The sequence below is a fragment of the Falco biarmicus genome, chromosome 6, assembly GCF_023638135.1.
Source record: "Falco biarmicus isolate bFalBia1 chromosome 6, bFalBia1.pri, whole genome shotgun sequence".
Classification (NCBI taxonomy): Eukaryota; Metazoa; Chordata; class Aves; order Falconiformes; family Falconidae; genus Falco; species Falco biarmicus.
Genome location: NC_079293.1, coordinates 28,379,701 through 28,395,438, shown reverse-complemented (window position 1 = coordinate 28,395,438; position 15,738 = coordinate 28,379,701). Strand labels below are relative to the sequence as shown.

General features: G+C 49.4%; 1 protein-coding gene across 1 annotated transcript in view; it reads right to left on the bottom strand.

The window, feature by feature from the left end:
- Positions 1–15,738, bottom strand: part of GRHL1 (grainyhead like transcription factor 1) — a 51,964-nt gene that overhangs the window by 29,004 nt on the left and 7,222 nt on the right. Inside the window, exons 2-8 of the mRNA XM_056343345.1 lie at positions 10,484–10,670; positions 7,390–7,460; positions 5,428–5,818; positions 4,534–4,610; positions 3,553–3,709; positions 2,927–3,038; positions 1,849–1,943 (exon numbers count right to left, since the gene is read on the bottom strand). Of these exons, the coding sequence (XP_056199320.1) occupies positions 1,849–1,943; positions 2,927–3,038; positions 3,553–3,709; positions 4,534–4,610; positions 5,428–5,818; positions 7,390–7,460; positions 10,484–10,670 (1,090 nt within the window). The remainder of the gene's footprint in view (positions 1–1,848; positions 1,944–2,926; positions 3,039–3,552; positions 3,710–4,533; positions 4,611–5,427; positions 5,819–7,389; positions 7,461–10,483; positions 10,671–15,738) is intronic.

Sequence of the window (15,738 nt, the reverse complement as noted above, 5' to 3'; positions counted from 1 at the left end):
CCGTATGGATATCACACACCGAGACTGTGAATCTGGAAGCAAATTTCCATCTAGCTACAAAACTAGTTTGGCCTCCCACATACCTCTCCATACCACCTTAGCCCAGGAAGTTCAGCCCTGAGCTGAAGGATCACCATGAGGGTATTTAGACCTTTGCAAGCTGCTATTGGCAACTTCACTATAGGTTGAAACTACTCATTTAGGGGTCTGTGGAGTACTTGGGCCATAAGCACCTGCTGCACAGGGCAGGCCTCTGTCAACTGGTGGGAAGCAATGGCTTTCCTTGGGGCAGCCACAGCGTTCTCAGCACCAGGTCTAAGCCCTGTTCCTGGGTTAGTGGCCCATCCCCACTGCTGTAGGATGGCTCAGCCAGCGGACAGGCAGCTGCAGAGCTGCTAAGTGCCTCCAACTCCTTGGGGACCTGAAATCATTGCTGTCTGCACAGTCCATCCCTGTGTGCAAATCCTAAGCCCTCGAGTACCTTGCAGACACCGTTTACCTGGGTACCTTGAACGTCAGGCTGGTTACGGCAGCAGGATAACATCTCAGGAACACTTACTGCCTCCTTTTGCAGCCCTTCTGAAGCTTCATTTGCTTGCTCACATAGCAAAGTGCTTCATGCTTCAAAAAACTCAGGTCAGCATTTTAGCATCCTCCAAGCAGGTAAGGCCCTCGCTGCCATCCCTCTCAACCCCACTGAAGCAAAATCTGGTGAACAGGGGAGGCTAGCACCCAACACCAGCCTCGCAAGTAATGTCACGCATGCTGCAAGACAGCACTTTCAGCAGCAGCAGCACACACGGCTCCTCGCTGCTGCCTGCCAAGCACCCCAAACCTCTCACAGAGCTGAAACCCAAGAGCAACCTGCACATAATCTCTCCGTGCCTCTTTTCTCCACAGCCCTTGTGCAGCAAAGAGGAAAGCTCATGGTGACAGTGAGCTCTGTGCAGTGACAACACCCCTTGTGCCTCCTGCAGAGCGTAGCAGCATGTACAGCTCCAGAGAAAGACCTTTGCTGCGAGGTCCTATGTCCCCCTAAGCTAGGCTCTCCCTAAACATGGCCATCTGCAGCATCCATAGTTTTCCCCAATTTTTAACAAAAACCCAGGCAGCAACGAAACTCTCCAAAGAAAATTCCTGTACTTTGGCTCCAGCAAGAAACCGATGGGAAATGCCTTCAGAACAGAGATGACTCCACCTGCTGTCCTTGCACCCAGAAGATGCACAAGCCTTTTTCAAAAGCTGGAGTGGCTTCAAACAGCTGCAGTTAGCTACTAGCTAGGGAAGCTGCCCATACTTATGCATCTACCGTAGTGCCCAAAGTTCTGAAAAAAGATCAAACCAGAGTTCACCAGGAGGCTGCTCTAACTTGAAATAGGTCACTGGGTATTGGGATCTGTGGTTTCAGCAATGCATGCTTTGGGAGCTCAAAGGCAGCAGCTACTCCCTCTTCTGCTAAAGGCAAGCCCATTGCCACAGCCTTAACGCCCTCAGGAGCTGCCCCCCTCCCCCCAGCCTCCCGCAGGGATCCTCCAGGAGACTGTGCTCACTGCCAAGCCTAGCTATGCTCCATCACACCTCCTGCACCACTTCATCTGCCCTGGAAATGCTCAGCGCTTCCTTTTGTCAGTACTTGTTTGTCAGGTAGGCAGTTCTGCCAAGAACCTTAAAGCAGTTGCAAAGCTCTCCACAGTTGCACATGTAAACCCTCTTAAGAAATAGCCAGAAGGTTTTGCCTAATGTTAAGAGCGTAAACAAACTTGTTACATGCTAATCACCAGGTAGGCCACACACCCTTCCCCTCCCCCAGCCCTCGAATCTACTAAAAGGGTGATCATGGTCACCTACCTTTGCTTCCTCGTTGATGTCCCAAGTGAAGGATATGGCGTTGTATGCAATCTCCTCAATGTTACTGATGGTGTTGAAGCTCTCCTTGTAGTCCGCTGTTAGAAAGAAGGATGCATGAGGGAGAGAAAGAGGCGATACCATCTGGAGTCTTTAATCACACAAAGCAGCAGAAACTGCAACTCCTCAGCAACCCCTGAGGAGCAAAGGAAGCTGAACTGTACTTAAGAACGGATCATTAAAAAGGCTGGAAATGTTGTTTTTTTCATTTTTTCCCTGAGAATCAAAGAGGAGGAAGGAGGGAAATGGGACTCGGCAGAAATTCCAAACTAGAAACTCCCGTGAAAAAGGCAGATGTCCCAAATACTGCATGTCCTGTGCCATAACCTGCTATGCCCAGGAAACTCTACCCTGTACAGCAAGGGCATAAGCTCTCAATAAAACTCCTTCAACAACAAACAAAGATTTGCATGCGCGTCTACTTTAAGTGCCAAGTGATTAATCCCTGCTTTTATTCACAGAAGGAAGGGACGAGGAGTACAACCCAGCCTTCAGCCAGAGAAGACTGGAAGCCAGCCAGCCCCAGCCTTGTCTGGAGGCAAGTGGAAATTTGCAGTGTTTTCTTTTTTTACATGTACCAAAGACCAGTTGTGAGCAAAGCTGTGGGAAGGAGGATCATTAGCGTTGAGGTATTTCTACAAGGATCTTGTGCTTTGAAGAAACACAATATTTAGGACAGCCACAGACTCTTATAAGCTGCAATTTAGCTACATGCACCAAGATATTGCAAAGCAACCATAGTCTGGAGGCAGGGGGTGTGTTAGATCTCCCAATGCAAAACTCTAAACTCAGCCTGCTCGTGAACCAAAATCCTCCAAAAACCAGCCTCCTTAAGGAATCCTAAAAACTACAGCATTAGCTCCAAGCAATCAAAAGCTCTTTCTGGGCTTTCAGTAAAGCTACGGACAGCACAGAGATGATCCATCCAAAGGTTCCTTAAAATAACAAAGCTGTAGCAGAAAACCAAATCTTGCCAAGGAATTAGGTTTGGAGTTTGACATCAGCAGTGAACGTTCCTTACCTATGTCAATGCATCTTTGTTTGGCTGTGTGCTGTCTTGAGTGCCAGTATTTCCAGTGCCTGAGCTGATCTTCCCTTGTTTTGTCTTCTGCAAATACAACCATGATGACACTCTGAAAGGACAAGGGGAGGGGGGTAAGAATAAAAAAAAACAGAAACAAAAAACCACCACCAATAAAACCCAAACCCACAAACACGTGAAAGAGGAAGGAGGCCAGAGAGTACATTTGTTTTGGACAATCTTGTTGGTATCAGGTTTTCTGCTTTAGGCTTTCCAACTTGACGCACCGCAGTGTACCTGGCACATGGCTGCCAAACAGGAAAGCAGCGCTTTCTGGGTCATAAACAGAGATGAGCAGAACTGCTCTCCTAACTGGAGTTCAAGGATCTCATTCCAGGCATTGCACCACCTTTAGACAAGTGCTGACACCACTTCTTAACAGACTGAGCCAGGATGGGTTGGTCTGGAAGTAGGTGGACAGCAAAGGAACGAACACTGACGTAAGACATCAGGTAAGCTGGCCTTAGTGCTGATGCTCTGGTTTACATTGCTGCACTTTGGGAGAGTTTAAGGCTACCACTGTAGACAGCCTCTTTCCCCAAAAAAACACAAGAGCTGCCACTCACTCGGACTTTACTGATGGGGTGATGGATTCCTTCACTGCTGCTGACTTCTTTCAGCGTGATCGGGTAGAATTGACCTTTATTCAGGTAAGTCATCGTGCTGTCCCCAGGCTTCTGTCGGAGGGACTTGGAGGCTTCCAGAGTGTATTCAAAATTATTCCTACAGAGCGAAGAGGGCAGTGATTGCTAAGGCATTTTCCTGGAAAGCCGATTAAATGTTCCACATCTTAATTTGGAGAAATTCCAAACTCTTTAGTTGACTCACTAAGCCATCAACAGGCAAGGAAGTTGGAAAACAGGATGAGCCCCTTTTTGAACCATTTCCTTCACGAATGAACATTTAAGAGAACTTCTTGGCAAGCTAAATCCCAAGACACGTCAGCAGGCAAGACTGGAAGCTCCCTATTCAGACCAAGAGCAGCAAGCTACTTTCATGGAACAGAATATCTATTAGTAATTAAATTAAATTCACAAGCTAATAAGCCATTCAGTGGCCACCGTCTTCTCCTCTTTCCTCTTGGTCAACTGCAACTAACCAAACAACTAGTTTATTCCCCTCCCTTAAGAGTTCAGATGAGTTTCATACTTCCTATTCCTGCTGTAGATCTCCAGCAGGGAGAGAGCAGTGCCAGCTGACCAGGGAGAGGGACACAGCTAGAAGCCAGCTCTGACACCACCGCAGAGCTGACAGACCACACTGCAACGTCCCATGGGACAGAGAGCTGGCACAAGGACAGCGACTACAACTGGGCAGTATTTCCAGCCCTGGAGGTAATTTCCCTTAAAGCACTTTTCCTTAAAGATACAGGTAGGATTTTCAACCGTGAAATTCAAATGAGCAGACACTGTTGCGGTTTTGAGATCCACAGCCCCTGCAGTGCCTGACAGAGACTCAGCACAGAAGGGCATGAGACGTACTGCTCACTCACGGACAACTGTGAGAGAAAGGCAAGATACGAGCAAACAGGGGCCTTAAAGCATTACCCAGAAATGCTGTCAAAAACATAATCTTCTGAATTCATGTTGGCCATCCGGAGATTCAGTTCAGTAGGAAAGAAAACCTGGGGTAGACACAAAGCAAAACAACACAACAATTAACACAGCAACAACAAGAAAAGTCAAGATTAAACAGATACTCGTTACCACAGAACCTCTGGCAGGCAAATTGATCATCAGATAACAATTGATTTTTTTGTCTGTACAAACAGGGCACTTTAGCAGAGTTTTAATCCAAACCTTTTGGGTGTCAACTAAGCACAACATCTCACAAGCTTCTGAGCCAGCTTTAGGGCAACATTTTACAAGTTTTCCCAGATCTCAAAGAACAGTCATAGCTACACAGTTCCTTGAGGTCTGGCTTAAAAATCAAAACACAGTTATGCTGGTTTTTTTCAGTTGGTACCATAAAACAAAAGAACACGGATTTTCATCCAGGTTTGACTCTTGCTCAAGGCCCCTAAATAAACTGACCATTTTTCACTGACACACACTACTCCTTGAAGCTGGCAGTAAGGAAGCTCACAGACATAGTCACCTCGCTTCAGTACCTGCAAAAGTGCCACGGAGTGCTGAACTCTTGCAAAACCTGGCCTGGTTCTGTGGATCGAGATAACTACTTCCACACTCTGCAAGCCAAAGGCTCTGTCACCAGTGAGATTAATCATTCGCTTTTGATAATGATTTCATGTTGGGAAGGTTTTATTTACCAAGTTGTACTTCTGCACCTTTGCAAAAAAAAAGTCTTTTATTCCTAAATCACTGGGCAGATATCTGGCTCACATAAGAACAACTAAAGATGGAACTGGATCTCTCCACGCAGACCAAGACACACACACACACACACACACACACACACACAGCGACTGCCTCTCTTGGTACCTCTTGCACACCCTCCTTGAAAGTCTCTGAGAAGGTGGAATCTGGCGTTCGCCTCTGGGAGTTTTGAGGTTGGGTGTTGGAACTGAACTGGTCAGGATTGAGGTTCCTGTCGAAGACCACCACCCGCTCGGGGGGCTCCGGGTGGTAGACGCTTGGTGGGATGCCCACTGCAAAGCCATGGGGCTGTGTCTCTGTTTTGATGGAGTGGGTAGGCATGGTTGCAATTGAAACGGTGACTGTTGTGTCAGGGGTTGTAAGATGCCCTCTCTTGTCCATGCCCATTTGGGGCGTGTGTGGAAGGACAATATTGAAAGGCACATTTTTCAGAACCTGGACTCTGTTTTCTCCAGCAGAAATGAGAGACTGTTCTGTCACATTTGGGATGCTGTTCCTTTAAAGGCCAAAGGAAAAAAAAGCATAAATTATACAGCTCATTTTCTCATTAAACAAGATCTAGAAATACTCAGCTTTTTGGACAAGGACAGCTGATACCAGCTCTCCTGCTTGTGCAGAACAGCTCAATCCTAACCTGAAAAGCTGAGAAACTCATTAAAAAAACCCCACCAAAAACACCCCCCCCCCCCCCCAAAAAAAAAAATCACAACCCCAACCAAACAACAAACCAAAACCTCACCCACTGCTAACAACCCCACCTTGGAGATGAATTACCCTGGAGCAAAAAGGTGAGGGTTCACAGCCCAGATCCTCACTGCTTGGAAAAGGGCAGTCCAAAACCAAGTGCTTCAAGGCCCTTCCCACCATACATCAGCACACGCAGGCTCCATAAAACTGCTCTTGGGAGATGGAGCAGGACTGAGAGCAGTTGCTGCTCCTCTGCTCTAGGACTGCACACCACCCAGGAAGCTCTAATAGGGAAATTACATCCCTCTTTCGTGCACAAACCCCCAAGAAAATCCACACCAAGACTCCCAGGAGAAGTTTGCATAACCTCCCACTCCACCACACTAATTTCTGCCAGGACAGCAATAAGATCTGTGGCTGAGCTGACTTCACGGCTAGTAGCCACCGCGTCAGTCTGCCCTCCCTTTCTCCCTCCCCACAACATGGTCCTGCCCTCTCCTTTGCACCAATTCTGACGCTCCCCCATCTCCTTCCCCCGTCTCTTTGGTGAGCCAGTTCGGCTTGTTCCACTAGGAGAAAACTAGCCACTTTTTTTCCCCCCTTGCTAGGTTATGGGTCAGTTAAAGATCAGAACTGGTACGAGGGGAGCAGTAGGAACACATGGCTGCTAACCAGACTGCTCTTCTCAACAAGTTGTTCAATCTGCTCAGCCAGACCACAAAACCTCACCTCACATCCTTAAAGCATTCTAGTTTGTCCAAAGGAAGAAGATGATAGGAGTGGAAGCCTGGGTTGAATAAACCTCACATTCATAATGTTTACCTAATTAATACCATCTTCTGCTTGGGATGCACAAGCCAGAGAGGACAAAGAGGAAGAAAGAAAGGAGTTCCAGAGGATACAAAGTAAGTCCACAAACAATACAAAACCAAATTAAATCACAAGAACTTTCAAGTTCTTCCCTATCAGCCCACGCACAAAGCAGCAATGCCACTGGTGCCCGAGAACAAAATCAGCAGTGAGGAACTGAGGTAACCGTGTGCAAAAGTAAAAGGGTCACTGGCCACCTCCACAGCCTTGGGAAGGGGTGCTTGTGCTACCAGGCTGTGCCTGGTGTTAAAGAGAGCAGTTTTTGCTATGCTGACTGTATGACAGCAGTACACGGAAAGCAGACGGATGGCAATGAGAAGCAGTTTGTGCCTCAGCTCTCCACATCATGGCCCAGTTCCCGTTCTGTTTCCTGGGGCCACACAGTAATTTGGGGCACAGCGTAAAAGCAAACAATTTCTCTCTTCCAGCACAACACTGCAGCGCAGCAAGTTACTCTCCTTCAGCAGCTTTGGTGGCAATACGCAGGCATGCAATAATGAAAACTAATACCTTTTGCTATGGTCTTGGTCAGGATGTTCTACCTCTGGTTTAGCTGTTGAAGATCTCCTCTCCCTGGGAACCTGGGAAATACAAGACACACTACAATTGCATTCTTCTTCCCATATAAAAAAAAATTATCTTCTCAAAACACAGCTATCTGATCAAATTAAGAAAGCATTGCTTTCTGATACCAGTCATTATTAGCATTGCAGCGTGACTGATGTTCACACAGCTTTGGGATGCCAGGCTCGCCCCAGGTGAGGCCCTGCAGATCCCTGTGTAGCTGACTTGTCCCACTGTGCTGGCCCTGGCTCCTGCCAGCACCACGCAGTGGGAAGACCAGTGCAGAAAACTGTCCATCCCTGGCTGGAGCACCAGCATCAGGGTGAACAGGACCAGCAGGAGATGCCCAGGGTTTGCACTGGTGGTGCAGGTTTTCTCCTCTGCAGGCTGGCAGAGTTCAGCTTGCTAAATGTGCTCATGGCTTGTGAAAGGATGCTGCTCCACAGCCCCCCCCTCAAGAACTCTTGCTCTCTAGGTCACCTCCTCAAAAACCACTCAAGGTTCTCCTTTCTCTGTGAGAATCAGGGGATTTGGGGAGGCCCAGGTCCAATAAGTGTATCGGGATGCTACAGCTCATCTCTCTGCACGGCTACATTCAACACACTGGCCCAAACTGTATTAAACCTTTTATAAACAAAAGGCAACCACCCGTGCTCTGTATTTAAGATGGCTCAATACCACTCCTCATATTTTACACCATGGACAGGATTTGTCCTGAAAACACCACATACCGTAAGGTCAGTCACACAAGCCACCTTGTCCACACACCGATACGTGCCACTTCCCTGGCTGCACTGCAAAGCCAAGGCATACGGAAGAAGCTCAACTCTTTGACCTGTGGCAGCTCATTTCACTGGAGCACCCTAACAGTTCTTGCCACTGCTGGCACAAGCCCGTGGTGCTCAGGTCGAGCACACAGCAAGTCCACGCAAGCTCCTCTGCAAGCCCACACATAGTGCCCAGGAGTTTTGTCACCCTCAACATGCGTGCTGAATGAGCAAAGCATACACCTTCTGGTGTAAGGAGCTGTAAACTCCCACCACCCTCCTTCACTGAAGCCTGCTCAGATGTGGCCCACGCTTGCCAGCTCGGGTGCAACACAGGGAACCACCACTTTGCTACTAACTCAAACGCTGATGGCATACCTGTGTGAACAGCACACTTCCATAAACTGCCCCCAGTTAAAACCTAAGTCCTGGCTCTTCTACATAACCTGGAAATCTCCAATAACACCAGAATTGTTGGATTTTCCACAATAACCACCAAAAACTGGAGAACCTCTAGCTTAAGACTGCTAGGAGGCCGACTAACTGGTCATTGAAAAACCAGGGTCTACCAAGCTACATTTGCCCAATATTCCTAAACTCTAGATTTTGTTCAAAAGTTTGTTTCCCCATAAGGCCTCATTAACCACACCTGAGCTATCACTGTAGCCCATTAATCAAATGGAAGAAAACTTGAGTTGCTTGGTTTTGTTGGTTTGCCTTTTTTTTTTAATATGAAGGTGATCTCATCGGCTGTCTTTAATATTGCAGAGGGGGCGTACTAGAAATGCCTAGACGTCGTCCCTTTAGCATTACTTCATAACAGCCCTCAATAAATCCTTCAACATCTAACCATTTTGCTTCACCAAAGTCTGCGGCATACGTGTTCTTCCACTGATTCTTCTGTACGCCCACTGACACTCAAACATAAGAGGAAACCCCAAATTAGACATTAATGTACAACAAATCCCTTCTGCTTTGCCAAGCGTGAAGGATCAGCATCAACGTTTTCTTTGTAATGTACAGGTTTAGAAATCAAAATTGATCCTGTGGATTAAAATCATTCCGGTGAAAGTGTTTTGGGTTTTTTTCCCCAAAAGCATAGCAAGCATGGGCACAAAGCAGAAAGCCAGTTTTCTCACACAACTAACTGAATAACATCCACATCAGTGAGTCTGTGGCATTTTGTCGTGTGTGTGTGGAGTGCTAATCTCCATATTAAGCATTACAAGAATATTTTGATACGTAAGACATGTTCAACTCTTAAAAGAGTAGACAAGGATTTTGTATGCACAAGGCAACTTGTCCTCATGTTTGAAGAACATACTGAGGCTGGCAATTGCACTCACTACTGTTAAGAGACACTAGCCAAAGGGTCAGGCACACGAGCAGAGTCAGCCTCCTGGCTTCCCTGCATGCTGAGCAAAGAAAAGCAGGCATCTCCACCCGGTGAGCCAGGCCACCATAATGCAGGTGTCTAATACAATCAGGATGCCTCCGTGCCTAGAAACACCTGCTGGTGTCCCCCAACTTTGACTGGAGGTAACTACCTTGACTTAGACTTCTAGTATTTAGGAAAGAAAGCTCAGCAAAATGTATTCCCCAGAAACTAGAAGGTTATCTGTTTGACTGCGTTCAGTTCACCTGTGAGCATCTAGGGAGGCTTATGTCTCCAAGCAGACTGTGAACGCTGGGGAAGACAGCAACAGTTGTCAAAGGATTAACAGATTACAGCAGTTGAAGCTCACTTGAAGGTTAGAAGAAAGCAGACAGCAACTCTTTCAGGTGGGCGCTTCCACCACACACACCACCAGAAACCTGTAGTTACAGCTTAGTATCAGCTGAGACTAAGGTAGCACATCAAAGCCCCAGCAAAAGCCAACAGTCCCACCAGAACAGGGATCAAGTGAGCAAAAGCAGCAAAGTGTCTTTCTCCGTGTGTGTACACATTCAGCCAGGGACATGCACCCAAGTCTCATTCTTCACGACTATTTCTATAATACGTTGCCTCCTGCAGAGCCTGGAGTCAACAGGCAGAGTGCTACTGAAGTTTTTGACCCATTATGTTAAGATCCAGGAGATCTTATTTTACCGAGCTAAAATTAAACTAATTTTCAGAAAAAGGAACATGGAACCTTTTCCATTTAAAAGCTACATAGTTTAAAGTCCTTGAGACCTACTCAAAGCTTCTGTAAAAATCCTCTAGCAAATGACACCTTTTCCACAGGTGGAACAAGAGCTCCGCTGGCTGCCAGAGCATACCCACGCCAATCTACCTTGTAGTAATCATAGAGCAGTCCAAGGGCCGCTGCGCTGTCTTCATCACCATTGATGCTCATCATAGCTTTGGTAGCTGCTGTAAGGGGATTTTCAAGAAAGGTTTTCCAGGCCTCATCTTCACTGGTGTAAGGACGTCTCTGAGAGTAGAGAGAGTCATTCTGAAGAACCAACACGGGTCTTTTACTTGAATCATAAAAAAAAAGAAGAAAGGGAAAAAAGCCACCTGTTAGAACGCATGAAAAACATTCCTGAAGTTCTTCAAAATTAGCTGCCCCAGTTTCACAGGGTTCATATTCTGATTCAGTGCGCTGGAAGGATTAGTCAACACAAAAAGCCCAGAAACTTAATTCTGATCTCACTCATGCTCAGTGTAAATCAGGATTAATTTAACCAAACTCAGCTGGATTACACCAGCCTATATAAAGGGGCTAAGCTGTTCAAGAGCAGAACTGACCTCCTCACGCTCTGAATCCAACCCAGAAAGTTACACGCACCCACTGGCCTACCACCTACAAAACCTTTATTACACCCTATGTAATACTACCAAGCCACAACCTGCTCCAGTTCCCGCATGGAACTAGATACATGTGAATTAACAAAATATCTCTTTCCCCATACGTATCAGAGCGTATCTAAAAGCGCCACCTAGAAGCTGCCCATTAGTTACAGACTAGACAAGGAAATTGGTCAAAGGGGCCTCAAATCAATTTGGCAGTGAATTTTTCTGAGGAGGGAAGCCTAAAGACTTACTGCCTGGTTACTGCTGAAGTAAGTGGTGGCACTAGTTTGTAACACCCTCAACAAATGGGGGGGGAGGAGAGGAGGCAAAAAAATAAAAAGGGGGGGGGGAGAGAAAAACTGGAGTTTTCCCCTTTATGTTGTAGTACATAAATATTAAAAAAATATATTTTGCTGGGACCAAGAGAGCTCCAAGACTACTTGGACCTTCTGCTCACAAGAGAAAATCGGACATCTGTAAAAAATGTTATCCTACCAGCTTAGACAACTTAATAGATTTTGGTTCTATTGGTAAAATACACACTTCATCTTTCAAGTCAATTCAAGCTCATGTTGTTTAAATCTGAATGTTAAACTAGTTCAAATAGTTTTATTTTCAGTGCAAGTGTTACTACAGATTGGTGAGGAGAGAAGGGGTGTTTATTTTCTTAAATAATCCAAAACTCAGCATTTGTTAATTAATTGATAAGAGCTTAAAATAAATAAGTATTTTTTTTAAAAAAGACACCAACCAAACAAGAAAAGCCCACAAAAAGCAGTTTCCCACCACCTTCCCTCTGTAGATAAGCATTCTTTTCATTTATCCAGATGCATTCAGAGATCAAAATATACTACAAATACAAAAAGTTGTGAAATACTCTAATCAGCTTAACAATATCCTACATTTATCACCACCTTCTACCAAAAAGATTGCGAAGCACTTTGCAAATTACACGTTTTACACGTTCGATCCTTTATCATTTACACAAGTAGTCTAGAGCTTCAATAGAACAGCTTGGCTGAACTGAAGACACTTCAAGCGAGTGGGAGTTTCCAGGACTTGTAAGAGCACTTTGTGGCTATAAATCAGTATTATACAGTTGGAAAAAAAGCTAACGACGACAAAAAACAGACAAGCCCTTGCACCAAGCCCTTTCTTTAAGTCTTCCTACATATTTGCGTACACACTGGCACAGATACCGAAACGCAGTCACCTCAGGTATTGAGGACATCCATTTTCTATCCAAATGTGGCAAGCAGCAGAAGACAATGCGGAATTTTCTTTAGCGACATGGTACAAGCTCCCATTCTTACACAATGCAATAAAAGAAACCTTGAATATCCATAGCAGATGGGTAAATCCTCCAGTTAAAGACACTCGTGAAGAAAAAGGCAACTGAAATAACCTGGGTACGGTTCACTTGATCCATCCCTGCCAGGCTACAGGGCTAAGTCAGCCCCGCTGGAGCTCACAAGACCACTAAGCCGATTCCGTCCAGCAGCAGCACAATGTTCACAAGGAACGAGAGAACCAAGGGAGAATCAAGAACATCGAGGACTAAAGCAGCCACCAACCAGAAACGTAGCGAATGCAAAAACTTTGTATTTTACTGTGATTTCTTTGTCATTGCAACACCTAAGTGTAATGCGCGTTGCCCTACAGGTAACCTACCACCCTAAAAGCAGCGTGGAAAGAATTATCTGCAGTTAGCGAGAGAAGCGCCGGGCTTGGCAGTAACTCGATCCCTGAACAGAACCACAGTTGTGTTTGTGGTTTGTTTGGGTTTTTTTGTTGGTTTTTTTTTCCCCCCAGAAAAATGAGAAGATATTCATAAAAGGAGGTAAACGTTTATTTTCCATAAGCTTTAGGTCTCCAGATTACCAGCATGTGGATCTGCTCGCAGAGTAGTAGGTGTGTCCAGCAAAGGCTGGAAATAAGTTTCCTACTGCAGCGTTAGTAACTTCTGAACTCCACGTCCTACATGGCCAAAGCTGCAGAGAAACGTTACAAAAAGCAGACAGTCTTTCTCTCTTCGCCTGCAAAAACCCCACAACGTCCTGCGCTGACATGGCAGAATCTACTCCCACGCTCACAGCCCCCCACCCCCACCCCGTCATCCCCCCGCGGCGCCGCGGGACCCCGGCCCGCCCCGCGCACCCACCGCGCCGGGGCAGCGCTCCTGCCGCCGCCTCCGACGTGCCACGACCGGACCTGCTACGGCCTCATCCGTTCGGTGTCATCGGAGGGAAAAACGCGTATGAAACGTCCTAATCACAGGGTGACAGCCAGCGGCTGCCTTCGCGTCCTCTTGCCAGAAGAATCAGCGTGTTACGAAAAAAACCGCTCCGGTAAGAACGCTGTGCTTTCGCTAGGAACGGGGCGCATCCCAGTCACCGGCCGTTCAAGACAACGTAATTTTGTGATCGGGTCCTCAAACCGCTCCGCATACCCCGTTTTCTATCCCCCTACGCCGCCCGCAGCCGCCGTCCCGGAGGGGCGCGGTGACACCGACCACCGCGCGGGGTCCGGCCGCCGCCGCCCGCTCGTCCCGCAGCGACCGACATCGCGCGCGGCTTTAACTCGTGGCACCGGCCCCGCGCCGTGCGGGGCAGCTGCGGCCGCGCTCACCGGCCGACCCCTCGGCCGCCGGCGGGGCGGGGGTGGCCGCGGCCGCCCCCTTACCTGCCGAAGTCCACCTTGCCGGAAGGGTGCGCCTCGTAGAAATCCATGGGGGCCGCTCCGGCCGCCGGGCAGCGGCGCGGGGCTCCGGCGGGGGCGGGGGACACAGCCCACCGCTGCGGCTCCGCCCGCCTCCCTCAGCCCGCCGGAGAGGGGCAGCCCGGCGCTGCGGCGGCGCCCGCTCCTCCCGACGGCGCGGCCCGCTGGCCGCCGCCGCCCGCATTTAAGGCGCGGCGCGGCGGGGCGGGGGGCGGACGGCGACGGCGCTGACCCACGCCTCGCTGCCGGTGTCGGGTTTCAAAGCCGGCCCTGCCTCGCCGCTCGCCGCCGGGCCCCTCCGCCCCCCGGGGGCTCGCCCTCCCCCCCGCCATTTCGCACCGCCCCGCCGCAGCCACCGGTCACTCCTCGGAGAAGATGGAGAGCGGCGGGTGGCCGGGGAGAGCGGCTCCCCCCCCCGGCCCGGCCCCGCAGGAGATCGGGCCCCGGGCGGCGAGCCCCTCTCGCCGCAGCCCCCCCGGGGGGGCGGCAGCACCGGTCGGACCGGACCCGCTCCCCACCCCGTCACTCACTTGTCGTACTCTTGTGTCATGTCTGGCGGAGGCAGCGGGCGGCAGAACTGGCCCGGCTGGTCGGGAGGGCGAGGCGGGGGCGAGCGGAGAGAGCAGCGCGCAGCCCGCCGCACCGACGGGTTTTGTCGGCTTTTCTCGCCCGCTCAGGTGGCTCCCGCAGCCGCAGGTGGACGGGCGCCGCGCGACGCCTCCCATTGGCTGCCGCAGGCCGCGGGGCGGAGCTGCCGCGCCCCCATTGGGCGGCCGGGCGGGGAGGGGCGGTGCCCCGTGCCCGTGCGGGGCTCGGCGGGGGCCGGGGGGCGGCGGCTGAGGCAGGGCTGGGGCGGCCCGTGGGGCCGGGCCGGGCAGCGGGCGATACCCGCCGCGTTACAGCGCGGGTGACGGCGCCAGTCCGGGAGAGTAAAACCTCGCGGGGCAGGTGCTCCCCCGCGCTTGGGGGCCTCCCTGGGGCCCGGCGGCGCACCCCGCTGTCACAGGCCGCTTTCCTGAGGGAAACCCCCTCTTCCCCCGGTTTACCCCCGTCCCCCCTGCACGTATTGCGCTCACGGGGGCCAGGCGCTGGCACCGGAGCCCCCGGTGCTCATCGCCCGGCCGCGGCAGGCGGGGGCTCCCCGCTGGGGCGCGGGGGCCCGGCCCTGGGCGAGGGGGCCCGGCCCTGGGCGAGGGACTCACCCTGGCATCTCTTCCGCGCTAAAAACGCGGTTCCCTTCGCCCTCTCCCGCACTACGTGACCTCCTTTCTTCTTCCTCTGCTCAACGCGTTTTTAGCGAAGTCTGACACCGACACCGGGCGGGTTAGTTCGCCCCAGCACTGCGATACCAAAGCACTGCGGGTCCCGGCGTCCTTCCGCGCCTCAGAGGTGCGCCTGGGCGTACAACCGAGTTACTGCTGGAAACGCACCTAAATCCTCTGGTTTAACAGCAGCAGCAACATTACAAATACACTGGGTATCTCCAAAGTGGCATGGATTGATTTAAATCAGAAAAAATCTTAAAAGTTTCTCCTTGAGAAATAAGGGTGGGAGGTTGCTTGTTTAAGTAACAAGTTGAATCAAACCCATATAGCAACAACGCTCTCTATCATATGTCAAGATGCTTCAGATAGCTACTGTAATTTAAAAGTATGTACGCTAATAAGAGGTCTCTCCTTCTAGGTCAGAATCTCTTCCCCATTTGTTCAGGATATACTCCAGTGCAAAATTATAGAAGGACAATTCAAGCAGCCAACCGAAGGAAACGTGAAACTAAAAGGAACAAACTTTCACTAAGGGTCTAATCCTCGAAGTTGCTTAATATCCTCTGACTGGATTACAACTAGTGTTCTAGAAAAAAAATGTTTTGTTTGGATCTGCAGACGTTGCCACTAGGATGGCAAAAGATAAATATCAATACCGAAGTAGAATCTTGCCCTACAAAGTGAACTGATGTAAATCGTCCTTCATTATATGCAATAAAGGTATTCTGTATTTTTAACCCATTTTAAATCTAATTCGAGATTACACAAA